This window comes from Agelaius tricolor, unplaced genomic scaffold, assembly GCF_023055355.1.
Source record: "Agelaius tricolor isolate 1412-34295 unplaced genomic scaffold, bAgeTri1.0.p SCAF_1, whole genome shotgun sequence".
In the NCBI taxonomy this organism is placed as follows: Eukaryota; Metazoa; Chordata; class Aves; order Passeriformes; family Icteridae; genus Agelaius; species Agelaius tricolor.
Genome location: NW_027269261.1, coordinates 23159911 through 23177867, shown reverse-complemented (window position 1 = coordinate 23177867; position 17957 = coordinate 23159911). Strand labels below are relative to the sequence as shown.

The window sequence follows — 17957 nt, the reverse complement described above, 5'->3', positions numbered from 1 at the left end:
GATCCTTTTCTGCTGGGCTGGTTTCCAGTCACTCTGCCCCAAGGCAGAAGAGTTCCACAGGGTTGTTGTGACCCCAGTGCAGGACCTGTCACTTGACCTTGCTGAACCTCACCATTGGCCTCAGCACATCAGTCCAGTCTGTACAGATCCCTTGGCAGAGCCTTCTTGGCCTCCAGCAAATCAAGACTGCCACATGACTTGGTGCCCTCTGCAAACTGGCTGAGAGTACACTTGACCCCCTCATCCAGATTATTCAGAAAGATATTAAACAAGACTGGTCCCAATACTGAGTCCTGGGGAACAGGGTTGTGCTTCAGTGCAAGCAATCCTGAAAAAAACAAGCAGGTCCTGGACATCCTTACCCAAAGAGGAGGCAGCTTTTATGAGCTAAGACTTTGGAGCTTGCTGAGTTGTGAAGCCTGTCAGCACTGATGGCATCTCTCCTCCATGGCCTGTCTGCACTGAATGTCAATGATGTAACTCTGTGCAGGCTCATCAGTGGGGCTGGAAATGCCACCCCGACCCAGCACACCCCACACTTACCGATGAGAAATACCGACGCGCTCCGCTGGAAACTGCATCCCTCGGGACTCAGATGTCTGAAGGATTGTTTATATACCCAAAAAGCCAAAAACAACGTTGTGTATCCCTTTTATTTCTATTTGTCACAATGACTTTGAAGTTTCGGTAGGTTTTGTTGTTGACTTTTTGTTGGGTTTTTTGTTTTGCTTGGTTTTTACTCATTCTTTACTCTGAACATGAAAAATTGAGATATTTTCAGCTTTAGAGATAATGAGACCAAATCCTGCCCTAATAGTTAAACCCTCTTCTACCATACAGACAAACTCTACCCACTTTTCTGCCAGCCTAATCACTTGGCTGAAACTTGCACAGAAATATATCCACAACACCTCTGGTGGTTTATTCTAGTGGAGAAAGCAAAATAACATTCAGAAATCCTAAACAGTTGCTTAACAATTACAGCAATAACATACCATCTCTTCAAATATCATGAGTAGCATCAAACAAAAAGTAATAAGGCACAGCACAGAGGAGTGAAGGAACAGAACTGCAAAGACTGGACATACTTATTTAAAAAGAAATTAAAAAAAAATCCAGGCCTTTAAATTAGGAATTACTGGCTAGATGCTGTTGGCTAAGATAGATGAGAATGAAAATTATTGCAAAACTATCAGTCCTAGAAAGCATGCCATCTGCAGCTTCAGGAGCTTGCAAGAATTATGTGACATCTGAGGGATTTTTGTCATCTTGCCAGGGATGTGACAAAGACCAGGAATTCAAGAGACAGTTTTTGCAAGGCAAGGTTTCTTTTTCCTTTCCCAGCTTGTCCCCAAACCCAAAACACTGCACTGGCAATACCCATGAACACAGAGAAAGTTGCTTTGGATTTAAAATACCTTAGGCTTTTGTGCTGCACCCATTAATGATACCCTCAGCAAATCTAACTAACACTTGGCATGTGGCTGGCCGTTAGTTTCAGGCCACCAACTTCCAGCAAAATTTATTCCACCACATTCCCCCACCACCTAGAAGGGGTTCTAGAGTTAAATTTGTTTCTCTTTCCATTAGATACATGTTTAGTAAATGGCCACATCCATTTGCTTTTTAACTGATGACCTGCTTTATGAGGGGGAAATCATGCCTCAGGGAGATTATCAAACAAGATGCTGCAATGCCTCTCTAACTTGTCCAGGTGTTTTGATAACAATAGTCTAGTTTTTATCAGTTCCTCACTCTCCTTGTTCACAAGAGCCACTAAACACTTCTTACCCTGCTGGAGGTCACCAAAGCACACCAATGCTCTGTGAGAATGTGAAGGAGTAGCACTGACCTATGCATCATGATTCCTACCACCAAGATTTTCTTAAAGCTCTCAAGGATGGTCACACTATTGTTCCTTTCAGCAGGAGTGCTGTAAACAAAACTGCCTATGTTTTCACATTTACCAAATGTTATTCACATTTCTGGATTGTTTGGGTGGTTTGGTTTGGTTTGGTTTTGGTGGATTTTTTGTCTAATGAGCAATAAACTATTCACAGACAAAGCTGATCAAAGCTGAGACAGCTACTCCATTCTCCTGGGACCTGTGTCTACCTTAATCAGAGACAGCAGCTGAAGTGCTGCAGGACTGCATGATGCTTATGTTGCACTCCACATCATGCAGAAGAGGAGTGGCTTGGGTTTCTGGACTGTTTTGATTAATGAACTCAGTGGCTCACAATTCATCATGGTATGCAAGCATGCATGTTCATGAGTCTGACCTTTTAACTCCTACTTTTGTCTTTTTCCATGATCCCTCTCACTATCTGCTCTTAGTGTTTCACAAGGGAATTTGTGATTTTGTTTAGCATTCAAAGATGTGCCTTTTCCTTCGTATTTTGGATGTGTCCAGCCCTGTAGTTCCAGTAAGTTCCTACCTAACAAAGGAGAATTTAGCATAAACATGCACCAAAAACTTGGAATCCTTTAATGCAACTGAAAACATCAACAAAAGGCTCCCAAAATGATGGATTTTGCTCCATTGCTCAAAATCCAAATAGGCAAGCATCCATCAGTATTATTTTATGTCAAAAGTCAAGAATGCCAAGCATTTTTAGAACTGCTCATCCCTACTACACCTGCATAGCAAGGGGATTGCTGACACAGTGCCCAGGTACAAAAATTGCAAATGAAAGTCCTCTGATTTTTGCTAGGGCTTAGGAAAAACAAACAATACCCAACCCAACCTGACAGAATCACTGAGAAAAATATATAAAGACTGTAATTTCAAGGCATATGTCTCCACAGGGAAGAAAGCAAAAATTGAAACAGCTTTTTTTTTTCTCAAGTATTAAAAATGGAAAATATTTGTTTTTCTGCAGACCCAGACAGTGGTTTTAAGCCTGGTTTTATGTAATGTCAGCCTCACTGAAAGATCTGTCTGTAGACATCTTCCCTATTAATTAGCAATTTAGTGGCCATCTGTGGAAAGGGATAAGCAAATATGTTTTTCATTTAAAATGAAGCTGAGGAATTAATTGCTTTTACTTCCCCTAGTAACTCATCCTTCTCTCTCTATACACACACACATACAGTCAATAAAGAAAGTGAGGCAAAACCATGCAGGTCAGCTCACAGATGTGAAGATATTTTACTTTGCAAAACTACAATTCAACATATGTTCAGGAAAAGCAGCTACACAGTAACAAGACACATAAGCTTCCCCAGAACAGAAATCATTAAAAGCAGCCACTGGGTATTTCATCTCTATTTTAAAATAACTTGATCTTCCCAAACAGATGTGCATTATTTGAGGTCAAGAATCAAGAGCAATTTTCACCTACCCCCTCCAGTGGAGCTGATGAAGTGACAAAACATCCGTGGGGTTATGAGTATGCCACAGCCCCCCACAAATCTAATTAGGGGCTTCACCTTCCCACATCAAAATAACCAGCAGCAGGACACTTTCTCTCTGAAAACTGCAGCCACAATGAGGTCAGCAGGACAGCATGTGCATCACTGCATTTGAGAGCACAAGAACACCACCCTGCAGAAGGAGGCCCTGGAGCAGAGACCAGGGCTGCTGACAGAAGGCCAGGCTTTGTTAAACTCTGTCCCAAGTTAAACACAACCAACAAAGCCAGCCCCACAGGCTCAATACCCACACACAGTTTATTCACCTCGATGATGCCTTCCCAGTGTCTGTGCACAACTAGTATCATGTGCCCAACTCCTCCTACAAGCTACATACATTACACTTTTTACTGGGTCAACATTTGCACTCAACTCAGCCAAAATTCCCACTGCTCCAGGACAGCTTCACTAAAGTATTTCTAAATTTTTCATTAAAAGCTACCTGGATTTATTATTTACCATAATGAAAGCTTGAATAAAAGAGAAAATGGAAGTGATCTTACTACTTTGGTGGTCTTACCTACTTTTTTAAACAGCTATCTGATATCCCAGCAAAGTACTATAACTGGTGGTCAGTGTGTCAACAGAGTTAATGCAACAGGAATGAAATTCTGCCACAGGATCAGCTTTACAGAGGGAGTAAGCAGTGAGCAGAAGGGGATATACCCATGGCTGAGCAGCAGAGCAAACCACATTTTGTCTTAAGAAAGATGGAATTCCAGTGTTAACTCCATCTCCCTGGGCATAAGCATACTAAAGACACATGGAAGGACACTAGTTATGAACTGCTTATGCTTTCAAATATCTCTAATATTCTGGGCCTTTCTGGCACAAACACCCCATTTGGATGTCACCACAGGCCTGTGCTGACTGTAGCACAAACCTTTCAGCTGATTTGCCAGTGGAAAAGACAGCAATGCATGTCTTAAAAACACTTGTTTACACAGCAAATCCTCTTCAGAAACACAGGCTCAACAGACAACAATCCAAGATCAAAGAAGAAAGTATCACTACTATTCACACCTTTCTTCTTCAGAAACTATTCAAGATACTGAGCCACTAAACAAAAACAAAACTAGAAACCAAGTTGCTAGAAACAAGGACCTGAAAGCCTTGCAAAGCCACCACACCACCTGGCAATGCACACACCATGACCAGCCCTTCCCAGAGGCACAAGAACTTTGCACAATCAAATCCATTGGATTAAAAATAATTCTGAGCAGGAAGAATTGACAATTCTAAAAGTAAACTCTTCCTTTCCCTCTACTCGATGCCAGCAATTCCAGAGAAGCAGCTCTTGAGTGGCCCTACCAAACCATGGAGGCAGAGCTCATGGAGCAAACTGAAGCCAAACCATTGATACCGATAATCAGGGGAGGTTGCAAAGGCAGTGCTGCAACTCTGACCTGATCCAGGACCCACAGAGCTGCAGCTTCTGTGACAGCCACCAGTGGGAGGGCAAGTCCCTGCCATGCACTGCACCCTGACTTTCTGCAGGGCAGCCTCACACCCAGCCCGTGCAGGAAAGGTGGGGCTTGAAGACATTTTCACACCTATCCACCTTCTTCATTGTCATTTCCAGAAAAGTCAGTTTCTTTGAGAAATAAAAATAAGGTAAAAATTTCAAAGGTGATCTTGCTAATGAAATTGTGACTGTAAGCTTAGCTGGCCACAGTATTGTTTAAGCCACTAGTCTTTTGATACAGCACTTATTGCTATTCAAATGAGCAGAGGATGAAACACACAAAAAGAAAAGTTATCATTTTCATTCTGCTCATCTAAATCAACATTATTTATGCATAAATTCAGTTTCTTTCTGCCACATTGTCATATGAAGAGCTTGGAACAGGTGCAAGTCCAAAATAACCCCATGTACATTCATGACTTTTTGAAGGCTATGCTTAATCATTATTCATAGTACTAAATAATAATACTGATTAATACTAGCTGTTCTTGTTCTAGCTAGTATCATGGTCATAACAATAAGCCAAAGACCAGGATATTTCCTATCCAACTGGCACCTTCCTCAGAAAATATGTTTGGAAGCCTGTTTTGTGCTACACCACTACATTGTCTAATGCACCTTCTCAAGAGAAAACTGCAAAATTTTATCCATATTTTATATAAATTTTCCTTCTCCTACAGGGTGTTTTATTAGGATGATGGGATTCTTGGCAGACAAAAAAGCTAGAAAAACAAAATTAACAATCTTTATAGCTCAAATATCCCAATCCCTGTGTGATCAACAATGTTTGTCTTGATAGTTTTTTTCACTAACCTTCAGCAGACTTAACACTACACACATAATCTCAGTGTGTGACTTCAGTGTTGCTGTAAAAGAACACATCAGAATCAAAAGTTCACATTTCTGCAGCAGGCACTGTACTGCTAATTGAGTTTCATTATGTATTTGGTTTTCATTTTCTGCTTAGCAAGGACTGACTTTCTCCTCCTCTGGATGCAATGTTACCATACAGAAGCTTCTATCTTTCTCATCTATACAATGACAAGTTTTCCCATGGACAAAGCAGATTTTTTTTTCCTTATTTTGGTTCAAACTCCACCCTTATCTAGAAAACCATGACCTAGTTTAACAGTGGCCACCATATGGTTCTTAACTCCAAGTAGCTCTCAAGGCACTTTGAATGCAGATCCTGCACTGAAATGACAACATGGCCAAAAGCTGGACAGCTTGGCAACTTGTACCCATTCTAACAAGGATGTCTGAGCCAGAGGTGCCCAAGCACAGCAGCACCCCCCTTGCTTCAGGATATGTCTGTGTGCTCAGCCCACGGCAGAGTTTGTGGTTCCTACAGAGTCCCAGTTCTCTCCCTTAGAAGATGATGCTCCCAGACCTCCTCCCACACTCTGACCCACTTATCAAATACAGCTCTCAGACGTGAAGAGTTTGTCACATACTAAAATGGAGGCAAAAAGGTGCATTAATTCTTAACACTTCAGTCTTTAAGCATTTTATGGATATTACAAGAGCATATTGAGGTGATATGGACAGAATATTTTTTCCAAAACAACTGAATTTTTGCTAGTCACAACAATACTCCTATTTGTGATTTAAACCTAACCAGTAACGAAGTGTGTAAGTAAATGCTTATACTGCCACCAAAAATATTTTTAGCTGCATCACATTTACCAGGATTCCAGATGTTCTTGTGAAACCAGCATTGATGACATGCAGCTATTTGGTGTTGTGCGCTGATTTGCAGAAGCAAACAAACTCCACAACTTTGTGGAAGTTGTAAAGCCAGTATGTTTATTACAGCGCTGGACACATGTGGGGACTGCTCCCCTCAAAAGACATGTGTGCCTCTGAGAACTCCAGATCCTTTTATTATCTCTCCCTCAAATACATGTGCATGCAATTTCACAATAGGTTCATACATATTCATTCTACTGATTTCACGTGACATTTTCTGCTAATTCTTCTTTATCAGAAAGAATTCCTGGGTCAGTTTGCTCTCTCTCTGTCTAGCCCCCCTATCTCTTGTCCTTTGGCTGCAGCAGTTTCTCCCAGCATAGGCTTTTTATGAGAATAGGCAGTCAGACTAAACAGCTATGTTTGCAAGCTTACAGACTTAACTCAAAGATGTACATTTCACCTAAATCAAAATGGATTTCTACTCTGGAAAATTTCCACTCTGTCTCAGTACGAGAAAGACAGAATCTCTAATACTTACAGCCAATCATCATCATAGCCACAGCGAAGATCTTCTCCCCATCCGTGGTGGGAGCGATGTTCCCGAATCCCACGCTGGTCAGGCTGGTCATGGTGAAGTAGAGCGAGGAGATGTAGACGGAGTCCTTGCTGGGCCCGCCCTCCCACTTGCCGAAGCCGGAGGTGTTGAAGCGGTAGGGAGTGCCGATGGACTCCCCCAGCTGGTAGAGCCAGCTCTCGGTGCGGATGGTGTTGGTGTCCTCGTCGATGACCTCGTAGTCGCCGATGCTGTACCAGATGCAGGCCAGCCAGTGCGCGGCCAGCCCGAACACGCACACCAGCAGCACCAGCACCGCCGCCCCGTACTCGATGTAGTGGTCCAGCTTGCGAGCCACGCGGCCCAGCCGCAGCAGCCTGACCACTTTGAGGGAGCTGAAGAGGCTGCTGATGCCCTGGAAGGACAAAGAACAGCGGCCATTAGGATTTCATGTGAAAGCAACAATACTTATAACTGCGGCTTCCAAAGAAACAAGGTGATCCACAAAAAAACATAGTCACCAGATAACTGTGAAACACAAAAAGCTTAGTGACCCTTCCCAGGGATGAATATATGCACCCTTACCTTCATTCACTACCATTTTGTGGGTTACTCTCCCTTTTCAGATTATTTGAACAGGTTTACCAATACCTTTGTAAAAACTTCAAACGACAGGCTGTCTATTGCATATCCAGCTGTGAATTCTTATGCAACACGTCAGATGTAATGTCTCAGATATAAGAGAGATTACAATATTTAGCTCAGACATATCAGAAAGATAAATAAAGCCAAAAAATACTGGCAGTACCTGGCAATTTGTTATTTTCCTATTTCCTACGATGCATTTCCTATGACTTCACTTTTCTATACAAATTCATGCACTGATAATCAGTCCTCTGACATTTCTCATATGAACTACACAAAGCTTAAGTATTTCAAATATCTCACTAATCCCCAAATTATATCCTTTTTATGACAGCTTTGATATCAATGCAGTATTTCTGTACTGAAAATAATATGGTTCCCATGAAACAGAATTAAGCCAGCATGCAGGATTTTGTATTGTTAACTTTTATACAGATTTGCACAAGAAGTCAAATTAAAAAATTCAAACCCATTTGGAGCATATCTGAATAGCCTATCATAAAAATCCTTCCTTTTTTCTCTCTACTTCCTCTTACCAAGACTGTTTCATACATAGAAGTCTGATTAAAATTTAAGCAGACTGGTTTAATGAGTATTTCTGGAAATGCATAATTGCATACTTCTGGTCACCAGCTTTTACTGGAAGTTTGTTTATTCCTGCATAAATACAACTGCCTCAGTATCTTAGGCTGCTTCAGTGCACTAGAAAAGATGTTTTATTAAATAATTACATAAAGTATATTGACTCATGTTCCCCAAGACTGCAGCAATATATTTTCCCTTTATTTCATGAATTTGTCATGATTACATTGACTCATTTTCAGAGACAGATGTAATTTGTTACCTGGGAACACACTAGCAATTTCTATTAAGTATCTGGACAAGATCTAATGCAAACAGGGGGTGGGGAGTAAAAAGAGAGAGAGAGAGAGAGATAAGAAAAAGAAAATAAAAAGCAGCCTTCCTTTAAATCAGAGGTATTTCCAGAAATCTAGAAGAGAGCAAGTGAACTACTCTTTTAATGAATATCTAAGCCAAACTTTTCAAGTCACTGATACCAAAATTGCTTCACAAAGTTAATTTCCATTTCCCATTCATTCCATACCCAGCTTTATTTTGTAAACACTGGAGCAAAGCCTCAGTGCCAATTCTGAGAATATGACACAAAAGACCTTAATTTCCAGGGGAGGGAAAGCAGGTATTTCTGAACACTCTGTATGGTGAAGAAAAGCAAAGTGGAAAATGCAAAAAATTATGACCACATTTTAGAATTGGATATACAAGTCCTGGACTGACAAGCACATTTAGTCTCTGCATTTTAAATATTCTGACATTACAAGACAGCCTTCTGGCTTTTTCCCTCAGGGCTCATGCCCACTTCTCCCTGTTCTCTTTGCAAACCTTAGCAGTGAAACACTCATTTTTTTCATTTTGAGAGGTCTCCAGCAATGATGCTCTTTTAGCTTCAGTCTTAAAACCAAGCCTTTTAATCACACGCTGCTTCAAAATTTCCACCCCAACATCGGAGAAAATGGTTTTATTTTTGTTCAAAAGCAGTGGTGCAAAACCTGTTCTTCAAATTAAACATATCCCTATGATTAAAAAATAAACCCCGAAAAATGCTGTTTGTCAGCATGAGTCCTACCAAAGCCAAAAAATAATAATGGTTTAGGAAGGACTTAATAGCTTAGAATTTGGTTAATTCTTAATTAAAAATTAAGAATTAAAAATTAGAAAGAGTCAAGGATTAGAAATACTTGGGGAAAGGAAAGAATCACAGGAGAGGAGCTCAAGAAATTGGATATGAAAATTGGGAATACTAATTAAAATACATTAAATCAGATTTTAAAAGTCTAAGGCAAAATACTTTTTTCAAGCATTCTCTTATCCTAATTTCCCTTGTGGAATTCACTAAAAGAAATTTTATTAAAAAATTTAAATGGGATTGAACTGTATCATTTGGGAGAAACTGATTCTACCAAATTCTTACCAGACATAGATAGAATTAGGCTTTTTGTACAAGAACTTGAATACTTACAAGAAATATATACTTGATTTAGTGGTACTGGAAGGATACATTTAATATTCAAATTTCTTCTAATGCTCACCTGACTGCATTGCCAATGAAATTCTAAAAGTTTAGAAAAAGCTCTATAAAAAAACTCCAATTTATTTTTATTTCAGCATGAACACTGTTCTCTCTTTGATTTCCTCAAACGAAAGGAGTTGTCTATCCTAAATGGATCAATATCAAGAGCAAGAACTGCACAGGGAAATGATTATGCATATAACTCTTAAAAATTTCTAAGTGAAAGAATTTCAAATGGTTACAAACAACTGAAACTTAATAGACTGTTTCACAGATTATAAAGTAGGGGAAAAAAATCAGATAGTCCTGCAATACTTTAAATCAGTACTTTTTGGCACCAGATTTAGCAAATTATATTTTAATGCTCACTGGAATAGATCTGTTGGATTGAAAAATTGACAATTTTAGATTACCACTTTCCGAAATAGAACTGTACTTTTAGATTATTGTCCATTTTAATGCTCTTATCAGTGCAGATTATTTTTATGCTTTTATCGTACAGATGGCTCCATGATGTCACGCAAAGGAGCCTGAACTCAATTTACTTCTCTTGATGTGTGTCCCACCCTCCTGGTCTGCTGCTCCTGCCAGTTTTGAGAGGCAGATGAGGAGACACCCAGAGATCCTTGTGCCAAAAGGAAACAGAAAAACCTCAGTTCATGAAGAGCTAGAAATGGCACTGCATGTCCCAGGCAGGCTGCCTCAGATGCTCTGCTCTAAAGGGTCACCATAAGGAATGTCTTTGTGGCAGCCAGGGAAAGGACAAGGCTAAGTAATATTCCATGGAGTTCTACTGGGTCTGATTTACCTCAACACAGTTGCAACTACTGGTACTCTATCCAACAGAAAACATCCCTTGAGGCTATGCAAATATAAATTTTTAAAAATCTGTTATATGCCCAGAATAGACACATAGTACATTTTTACTATATTTTTTTACAGAGAGAACTTGGGTGCAGTGCTCACTTCAATATGCAGCACTTGGTCAGGCATGTCAGAAAATACTGAATTTCACACACACTTGTATTTCAAATGTTTTGAAGCGACTGAATGAGACTAAAAAATTCTACTGCTGATACCTGTATACTGATGTTGATAAATATTTCATAGATTGGCAGGTTTACTCTCATTGCCAGTGATGGCTGCTGCATAAAAAAGGAAGAAAGTGTAGCCAGTCCTCTCCAAACCAAAGGGCAAGCTCAAGGCACTGAGACACTGAAGAAATCATTCCATAGCCACTGACTGAGCAGACTTGAATGTCAAAAGCTCTTAAAATAATAAATACAACCACTTCCCCTCCCTCTCCTTCTACACATTCTTAGCAGAGTAGAACTGAACCCCAAAAACAGAAAAACAGACCAGCCTCAGTCCCAGAGCAAAGCAGTGCTCATTTTATATTCAAAGAAAAGGCTTCGTAAGTTTGTCCATTAAATGCTGCCAAAAGTAAATTTCCATGTATAATTTGTCCTTAATTAGACTTCCTCACTATATTCTGTGCACATTTACACAGGTTTTCTTCTGTATTTCCTTGCTTCCTGCAAGTTCTAACCTACTGTGAGTGCACTCCTTGTCTCACACTGATACCTCAGCATGTAAGCAGCCTTCTTTCCAAACACAGGATCCAGGACATCCATTTGCTGGCTCTCCCTCTCAATCAGACAATGTAAGATTTGTGCTATTACTCCCACACCCAGAAAAAGAGACAGAGGCACTGTGGAAACACAAGGGCTGAGGGCAGAGCAATTATTGTTCCTTGTGTCTTTGTGGTCCAAGAACAGTAACAGTGGACGCACAGTGATAGATGCTGTACAGACAAAAGCAGTTGCTGCTGTTCATTTGCCATGCAAAATTAAATTCAGCTCAATTCATTGACTAATAAAAGCCCACCTAGAAAAAAATTAAAATACAAGTTGTTTAAAGAACAGCCATCAAAAGTAACCGAGGTCACCTCACCTGCCCCCCCAAAAACATGAAAAATACTTAATTTTCCATTGCAAACAAGATGCAGCATGAATAACTGCAGAAAATAACTAAAATGCTGCATTCACCCCACCTCCTACAGCTGCAGTAGCACAAGTACTTTAGTAATAGATTCAATCTACATGACAGTATTCACTTTTTAGGCCATTATTCACTTTCTACATGTACAGAAAGAAAATGCACTTAACCCAAGCATTAAGATTTTTTTTCTAGGCTCAAAGGCAGGATAATTTACTTCCTACTTACTACCTATTTTTAAAAAGAGAAATATTCAGTATTGGCACAAATCTTTCCTAAGTTTTTCAGCACTTTTCTCTCATATGGAACTGCTAAAGTTCAGGCTTCATCTCAATTAATGGGAGATGCAGGAGACTAAAAGCTAACCATTAAAAGAAAGAGAATGAAACAGACAAAAAAAATTATTTATTCCAAAAGGGGAGGCAATTAACCAAATTTATCACTACTGTGAGGCAAAAGCTGCAGAAAGCACTGCCTTCTTTCTTGGCACTTTATTTGAAGCCAGCCATGCCACAACCTGGCTCTGCCTATCTGCAGTAACCTGGCAGCCCAGTCAGGTCATCATTAGGACTACACATTTCCGTCATTTGTCTCCTCTGATTTTCTTAATTAGGTCTGAGAACATGACCTTTCCTACAGATGGCCATATTTAGCAACCAAGAGATGAGATAGCGTTATGTGCACAGGTCAAAATCAATATCTAAGCCCTCTGGATACTGCTGTGGTTTTCAGCACTGAAGAAAACAGATCTCTAGACCCCTGAAGCTTATTTTAGTCAGACATTTGTGAGCTTGGTTAGGAATGGGGGAGAAACAGCAATAATTCATGCATTAGAGCACAGGGTGTGGGAAGAGATGGGAAGGCTGATTTTTCATTTGTAAGACTATGTCCATGTTTGCCTTACATGCATATATGCACACAAAAAAAAAAAAAAAAAAAAAAAAAAAAAAAAAACCACAAAAACCCAAAACCAGGAAACAAACTCTATTTTCCTTTTACTTTAAGAGGAAGAACAAGAATAAAGATAACATATAAGTAACCTGAAGAAATCCTACTTTCTGTGGTGGCAAATAAAAATTAACCCCAACAACCTGCTTCCCTATGCTTCTGATTCAAAGCAACAGCCAGTTCCAGAAGCTTTTTACTTATCTCAAAGAAGCAAAACACCCAAATAATATTTAGCATTACTGGCATTTAATATCTCTCCATCTTTTCCAATTCTAATTCCATCCCTAATATGAAATAGACTACAGAGCAACCACTTAGCTACTCAAACAAATATCCTTTGTCATCTCATCTGACTTTCTGCCTCAGATCGATACAAGTGTGCTGAATGGGGGGAGAAGAGGAGAGTAACTGATCCCTGCCTCTGGAACATGCCTCCCTTTATACACAGTGTAAGTCTCACTCTAACAGCAGCTTTTTGAAATAATTCAGACTCTTAATATATTCAATTAGCTCTCCTTCTTGGAAAAAGGCTATCACCATACATTATCACTGAAAATGTAATTCAGCGTTTTAATTCTTTTAGCCTGATACAGATTGAATAGCTTATGTAGACTACTATTCTCTCTTTAACAGAATGGTAAATCATGTCAGGCCTTTCAAGGCTATGAAGAAGTAGCCCTGAAAACCAGTAACACCCTTACTTATCTGTGACTTAGCAGAAAGACTAATCTGAACATTTGGAGTGCAGAAGAAGAGTGAACCGGAGTCTTAACAGCCTCAGTAGAACCTACAGAGAAGGTCAGCACCAGGCAGGGACATAGCAACACATGCTGCTCTGGAATTCTCTTTTGGTAGGGGCTGTCCATCAGCAGACAGAGCAGATGTCTCTGAGCCACCAAGGTGTATGAGCCTGGGTAAGACATGGGAAGGTAGCAGAATCAGGCTTACAGCATGGGAGAGAATTTAACCCTGAATGCCTGCAGTGGCTATATACATCAACACAACTTGGAAAACTGAGGATTTGGGGGGGAAAGACAGCCTGCCCCTTCACAGGGTAGCATAAAAATGGCATGTGATGGGTAGCATGGAGGTTGGGTTTTTAAGGAAGGAAGATAGAAAAACTCATACTTGACTGGAAAAAAAAATGGTGGGGGGAGGTGAGGAGATGTGGAACAAAGCAGACAGAGAAGGGAGACACCCTCACTTGAATTCCCAAGAGTGTCTGAACAGCAGGTGCTTCTTTTGCCTACCTGGTTTATATCCTGGCTGTGCACTTTACCCCAGGAATCTGTTTTGTACCATTTGCATTTCCCCAAAATATTCCTTCCACCTACCTGTCTGCTAAGGAGTAATTCCTGCCTGGCACAGCCCCCTGGGGCCATGCTGCTGAACAGAGGCACTTACAGAAGTCAGACAAGCAGCCCTCCTCCTCCACCACTGCTTTTCCTTCCCACTGCACTCCCCCTTTTTCCACAGTTCAAGGCTGTCAAACTCCTTCTGAAGCTCCAAATACCACTTAGGAGGCAGAGCAAGGACCTTCCTCTGCTCAGAGGGTTTGTGGCAGGTTCCAGCTCCCAGCACACACCTGCCATGGGTGTGTCCTGTTTCTCAGGGAATTCTCACACAGGGACACCCAACCAAGCAGACCCTCTTCACCATCCCCAGCCCAAGGCCCATGTTCCAGCCCTCCCCTGCCCCACCTGGGCACAATAACCCAATTTCTCGATCCTTCCCCAGAAGCCCCAGTAGGTGTCACCCAGTCCACAGGGTCTCTCTCATCCCTCCTGGTCTACCTTCATCTCATCCAAGAACCACAACTTGCCAGCATCTCCTCCTCTATGCCTGGATCACGCTCCCTGATACACAGCTGGGGTTTTTTGTTAAACATGACATAAAAAGTAGGTTATGACTGCTTTAAAATTTCAATTAGCCATGGAAAATTATTCATTCATTGCTAGATTTAGCAATAGACTCACATGCAAAATACAGCACTGCCTCACTGGATAGATTCAAATAAGAGTGGTGAACTACTGTTTAAACAGATTTCATATTACTCAGCTGTTTACAGTTTAAAAATACTTTTAAAATTACATTTTCCAGTTTGCAAAATTCATCTAACACAAAATCTTTCTTTATAGGTCCCAGTTTATTCCATAAAACTGTAAATATGATAATTTATTTCCTTGCCCCTTGTTGCATGCAGTGGTTAAAAAAAAAGGAAGTTGCATGCTTTCCAGTGTAGCTGCTTCAGTAATTCCTAAATAGCTAATTTGTATTAGCATGAGAGATTATTCCATTAACAAGGTTTAAATTAATCTATTACAAAAGTACTGCCTCAGAGAGTTGCCAACAATTTGACCAGCAACACATTCATTTTTTCCTCTCTCAACTCTCTGTTTACTTTCCAGCTACACCACACTCACTTAGCACTAATTATCTTCATTTACTTCTATTATTCCGTATTGTATTTTTTTTCTGGGACTTTGTTTATCATCATAAATTTTGGCCTTTCAAAGCTGTACATCCTCTTTGCCTACATGCTAGCTTCTCTCCTATTCATTCACTTAACTGAGCACTAGATCATTTATATTGAATATATGTTCCCTAATGATCTTTTACTATGCATTTATTTGTCTTCTACCTCAACTAATTGACTGATACGTGGTTCTCAATTTGGCATCAGCCAACAATTGATCACAGCTCTCTGCTCAATAATATATAGCAATTACTACTACAAACTCCCTATTTCAGAGATTTATATGGTGGTGACATGACTGGATTCCACTCCTACCATGAGATTTCACAACAGCATCACATGTAATAAGTTAAATTTTTTCCAATATAAATTATATCTTATGGCATTATGGATGAAAACCACAGTATAAAATTGCTCAAGCTGACACTGCAAAAATATGCTTTGGAATTCAAGGTCTAAAATTGCACTGTTCTTGGCAAAAATTGTGGAATTTTCTTTAAGCCTGGTTTTTGTTAAATTTACTGATTGATGTCTGAACACAAAAAGATAACATTATCCCCCAAAGTAGGTGGTATTTCCTTAAGTGAGGAATAATACTAATTACTGTAAAGAATTACTGACAAACGCTATTTTGATCATTCAAATTTGAAAGAGACTAACACCACATGTTTAAATTTTAGACCAATATTTTCTTTTCTTACTCAGACTAAATTACAGCATGATGTATTCTCTTAACAATAGAAAGTTCAAGCCTAGCATTAAGTTGATTCATCAATCAGTATGAATATGGTATATTTTCTTCTGTTGAAATTCTGTCAGGTCAAGAAAATAATTAGTATTTAACTCTATAATTTGTTTCCCATGTATAAAAGCCAGGAGAAACATCCATAACTTTACTTTCATTTGGGTAACAACAGAAATTTCTCCACAGCCATTTATTTCTTCATTTGTTGAATTCTGCTCATGTCTGAATATGAAATGCTGTACTGTCTCTTTGAGCACAGCACTTGAGATCAGTCTCTTATATAATTATATGGCCTTGAACAAAGACATTAATGTTTTTTCTTTCCTCTTCCATGTGTAGAATGTGGATATTCATACTTAAGTGCCTCTTGAATTAATTGTAGTTATTAATAGTTGTATTGATTAATAGTTAATGAATTCAAATTATTTTTATGGACGAAAATATTCTCAACCATGCAGAGAGGAGACTGGAATTTCAATTTTATTGAAAAATGTGAATTGAAAATATACTAATTTTCCAAACTGCAACAAACCCAAAGAATTTTGAAATTGTCTGAAAACCACGGAAGTCACACTCAATTTTGTTTCAAGAAAATATTTTCGGTTATATCTTATAATGGAATAATGAAGTAAATTGCAAAACAAGAAATTACTTCAAAATAGGAAAAAATATCTAGTACAAGATTTTTTTCAATTGAGAATCTGCTTGCCAAAAATATTGATCAACTGTAGTTTCATCTATTACAATTAGTGGATCATTTTAAAGATGACAAAAATGGTTTCACTATTAATCTAGAGATAAGTAATGGGAAAGTCCCAAAACTGCCCAGAGCAAAAAAAAATCTCAATACCCTATTATACAGTTTTTTTACTTATTCAGTGCTGCAGTTCCTGTGTCCCTTGCAAATCAATTAGTCTCTATCACAGTAATTACAACATTCTGAAGTACAAATTGACTTGTCAAGTTAGTTCCTCCATGGCATTCTCAGAGTCTTCAGTGCCTTTTTTTTTAAGCAGAAAATTACAGCAGCCAGCAAAATAAGCAAGCTTCTATCTAGTCCAATCTCCCTTCATTATAGGGATTGCAACAAAGCCAGGATTCTATTTCTTCCTGTTTGAAATCATGTATGGAAAACATCAGATTGGGGAAAATAACAAGTCATATTCTTCATCTCATCTTAGCACCACTGTTGACACTGGGCATCATTTCAACTCTGGCCATTTTTTAAGAATACTCTCACTTGGACTTCCAAAAAAAAAGTCCTGCAGCAGCCATGGCCAGCTCCTGACTCCATTGCCATGGCTCCAAGGGAATTCCCTCTAGCAAAATTAAAGTGACACAGAGATAACAGTTCAGTTTGGTTATCTGCACACTGAGCAGGGCAGCTTTGCACCTGCAAACTTATATGTTATATAATCCAGGGCAACAGAGAGGTAAATTTGAGCCAGCAAGAAAGGAAGGGAGTTGACCCACAAGGGAATGCTCTACACAACAGAAAAAGAAGATAAAAGGCAAAGATTTTCTGCTTTCAAGATTCCTTGAATGTGGCTTTTATTTTTTTTTTCTTCTTCACTAAAAGGTTATCTTTCTCTCTACAGGCAGTTCTTGAAACAGTGATCAGCAGATACTGCCCCAAACCTCCTCCTGATGTGCACTGTGTTATTCTGCTGGCATTGCTGGCAAAACCCCTCAGGTGCCATAAACCAGCCTATGAGCCCTCAGTAGAAGCATGGCAATTTACACCAGTGGAAACTCTGCTCTAATGATCCTACAGCAATTTATACCAGCCAAATGTCAGAAGCCACTATGGGAAATGCAGATGAACAGTCTTTAAGGGACAGCATCAAGAAAAATCTTGATTTTTTTTTTTTCCTTGGGCACAACAGCAGAATAACTTAAACTAACACTGTTACACTGATTAAGGAGACTGTT

At 39.5% G+C, this 17957-nt stretch overlaps 1 protein-coding gene across 2 annotated transcripts in view; it reads right to left on the bottom strand.

The window, feature by feature from the left end:
• Positions 1 to 17957, bottom strand: part of KCNH1 (potassium voltage-gated channel subfamily H member 1) — a 180121-nt gene that overhangs the window by 122280 nt on the left and 39884 nt on the right. For both annotated transcript variants that reach the window (XM_071426719.1, XM_071426708.1), the window contains exon 7: positions 7110 to 7539. In XM_071426719.1, the coding sequence (XP_071282820.1) occupies positions 7110 to 7539 (430 nt within the window). The remainder of the gene's footprint in view (positions 1 to 7109; positions 7540 to 17957) is intronic.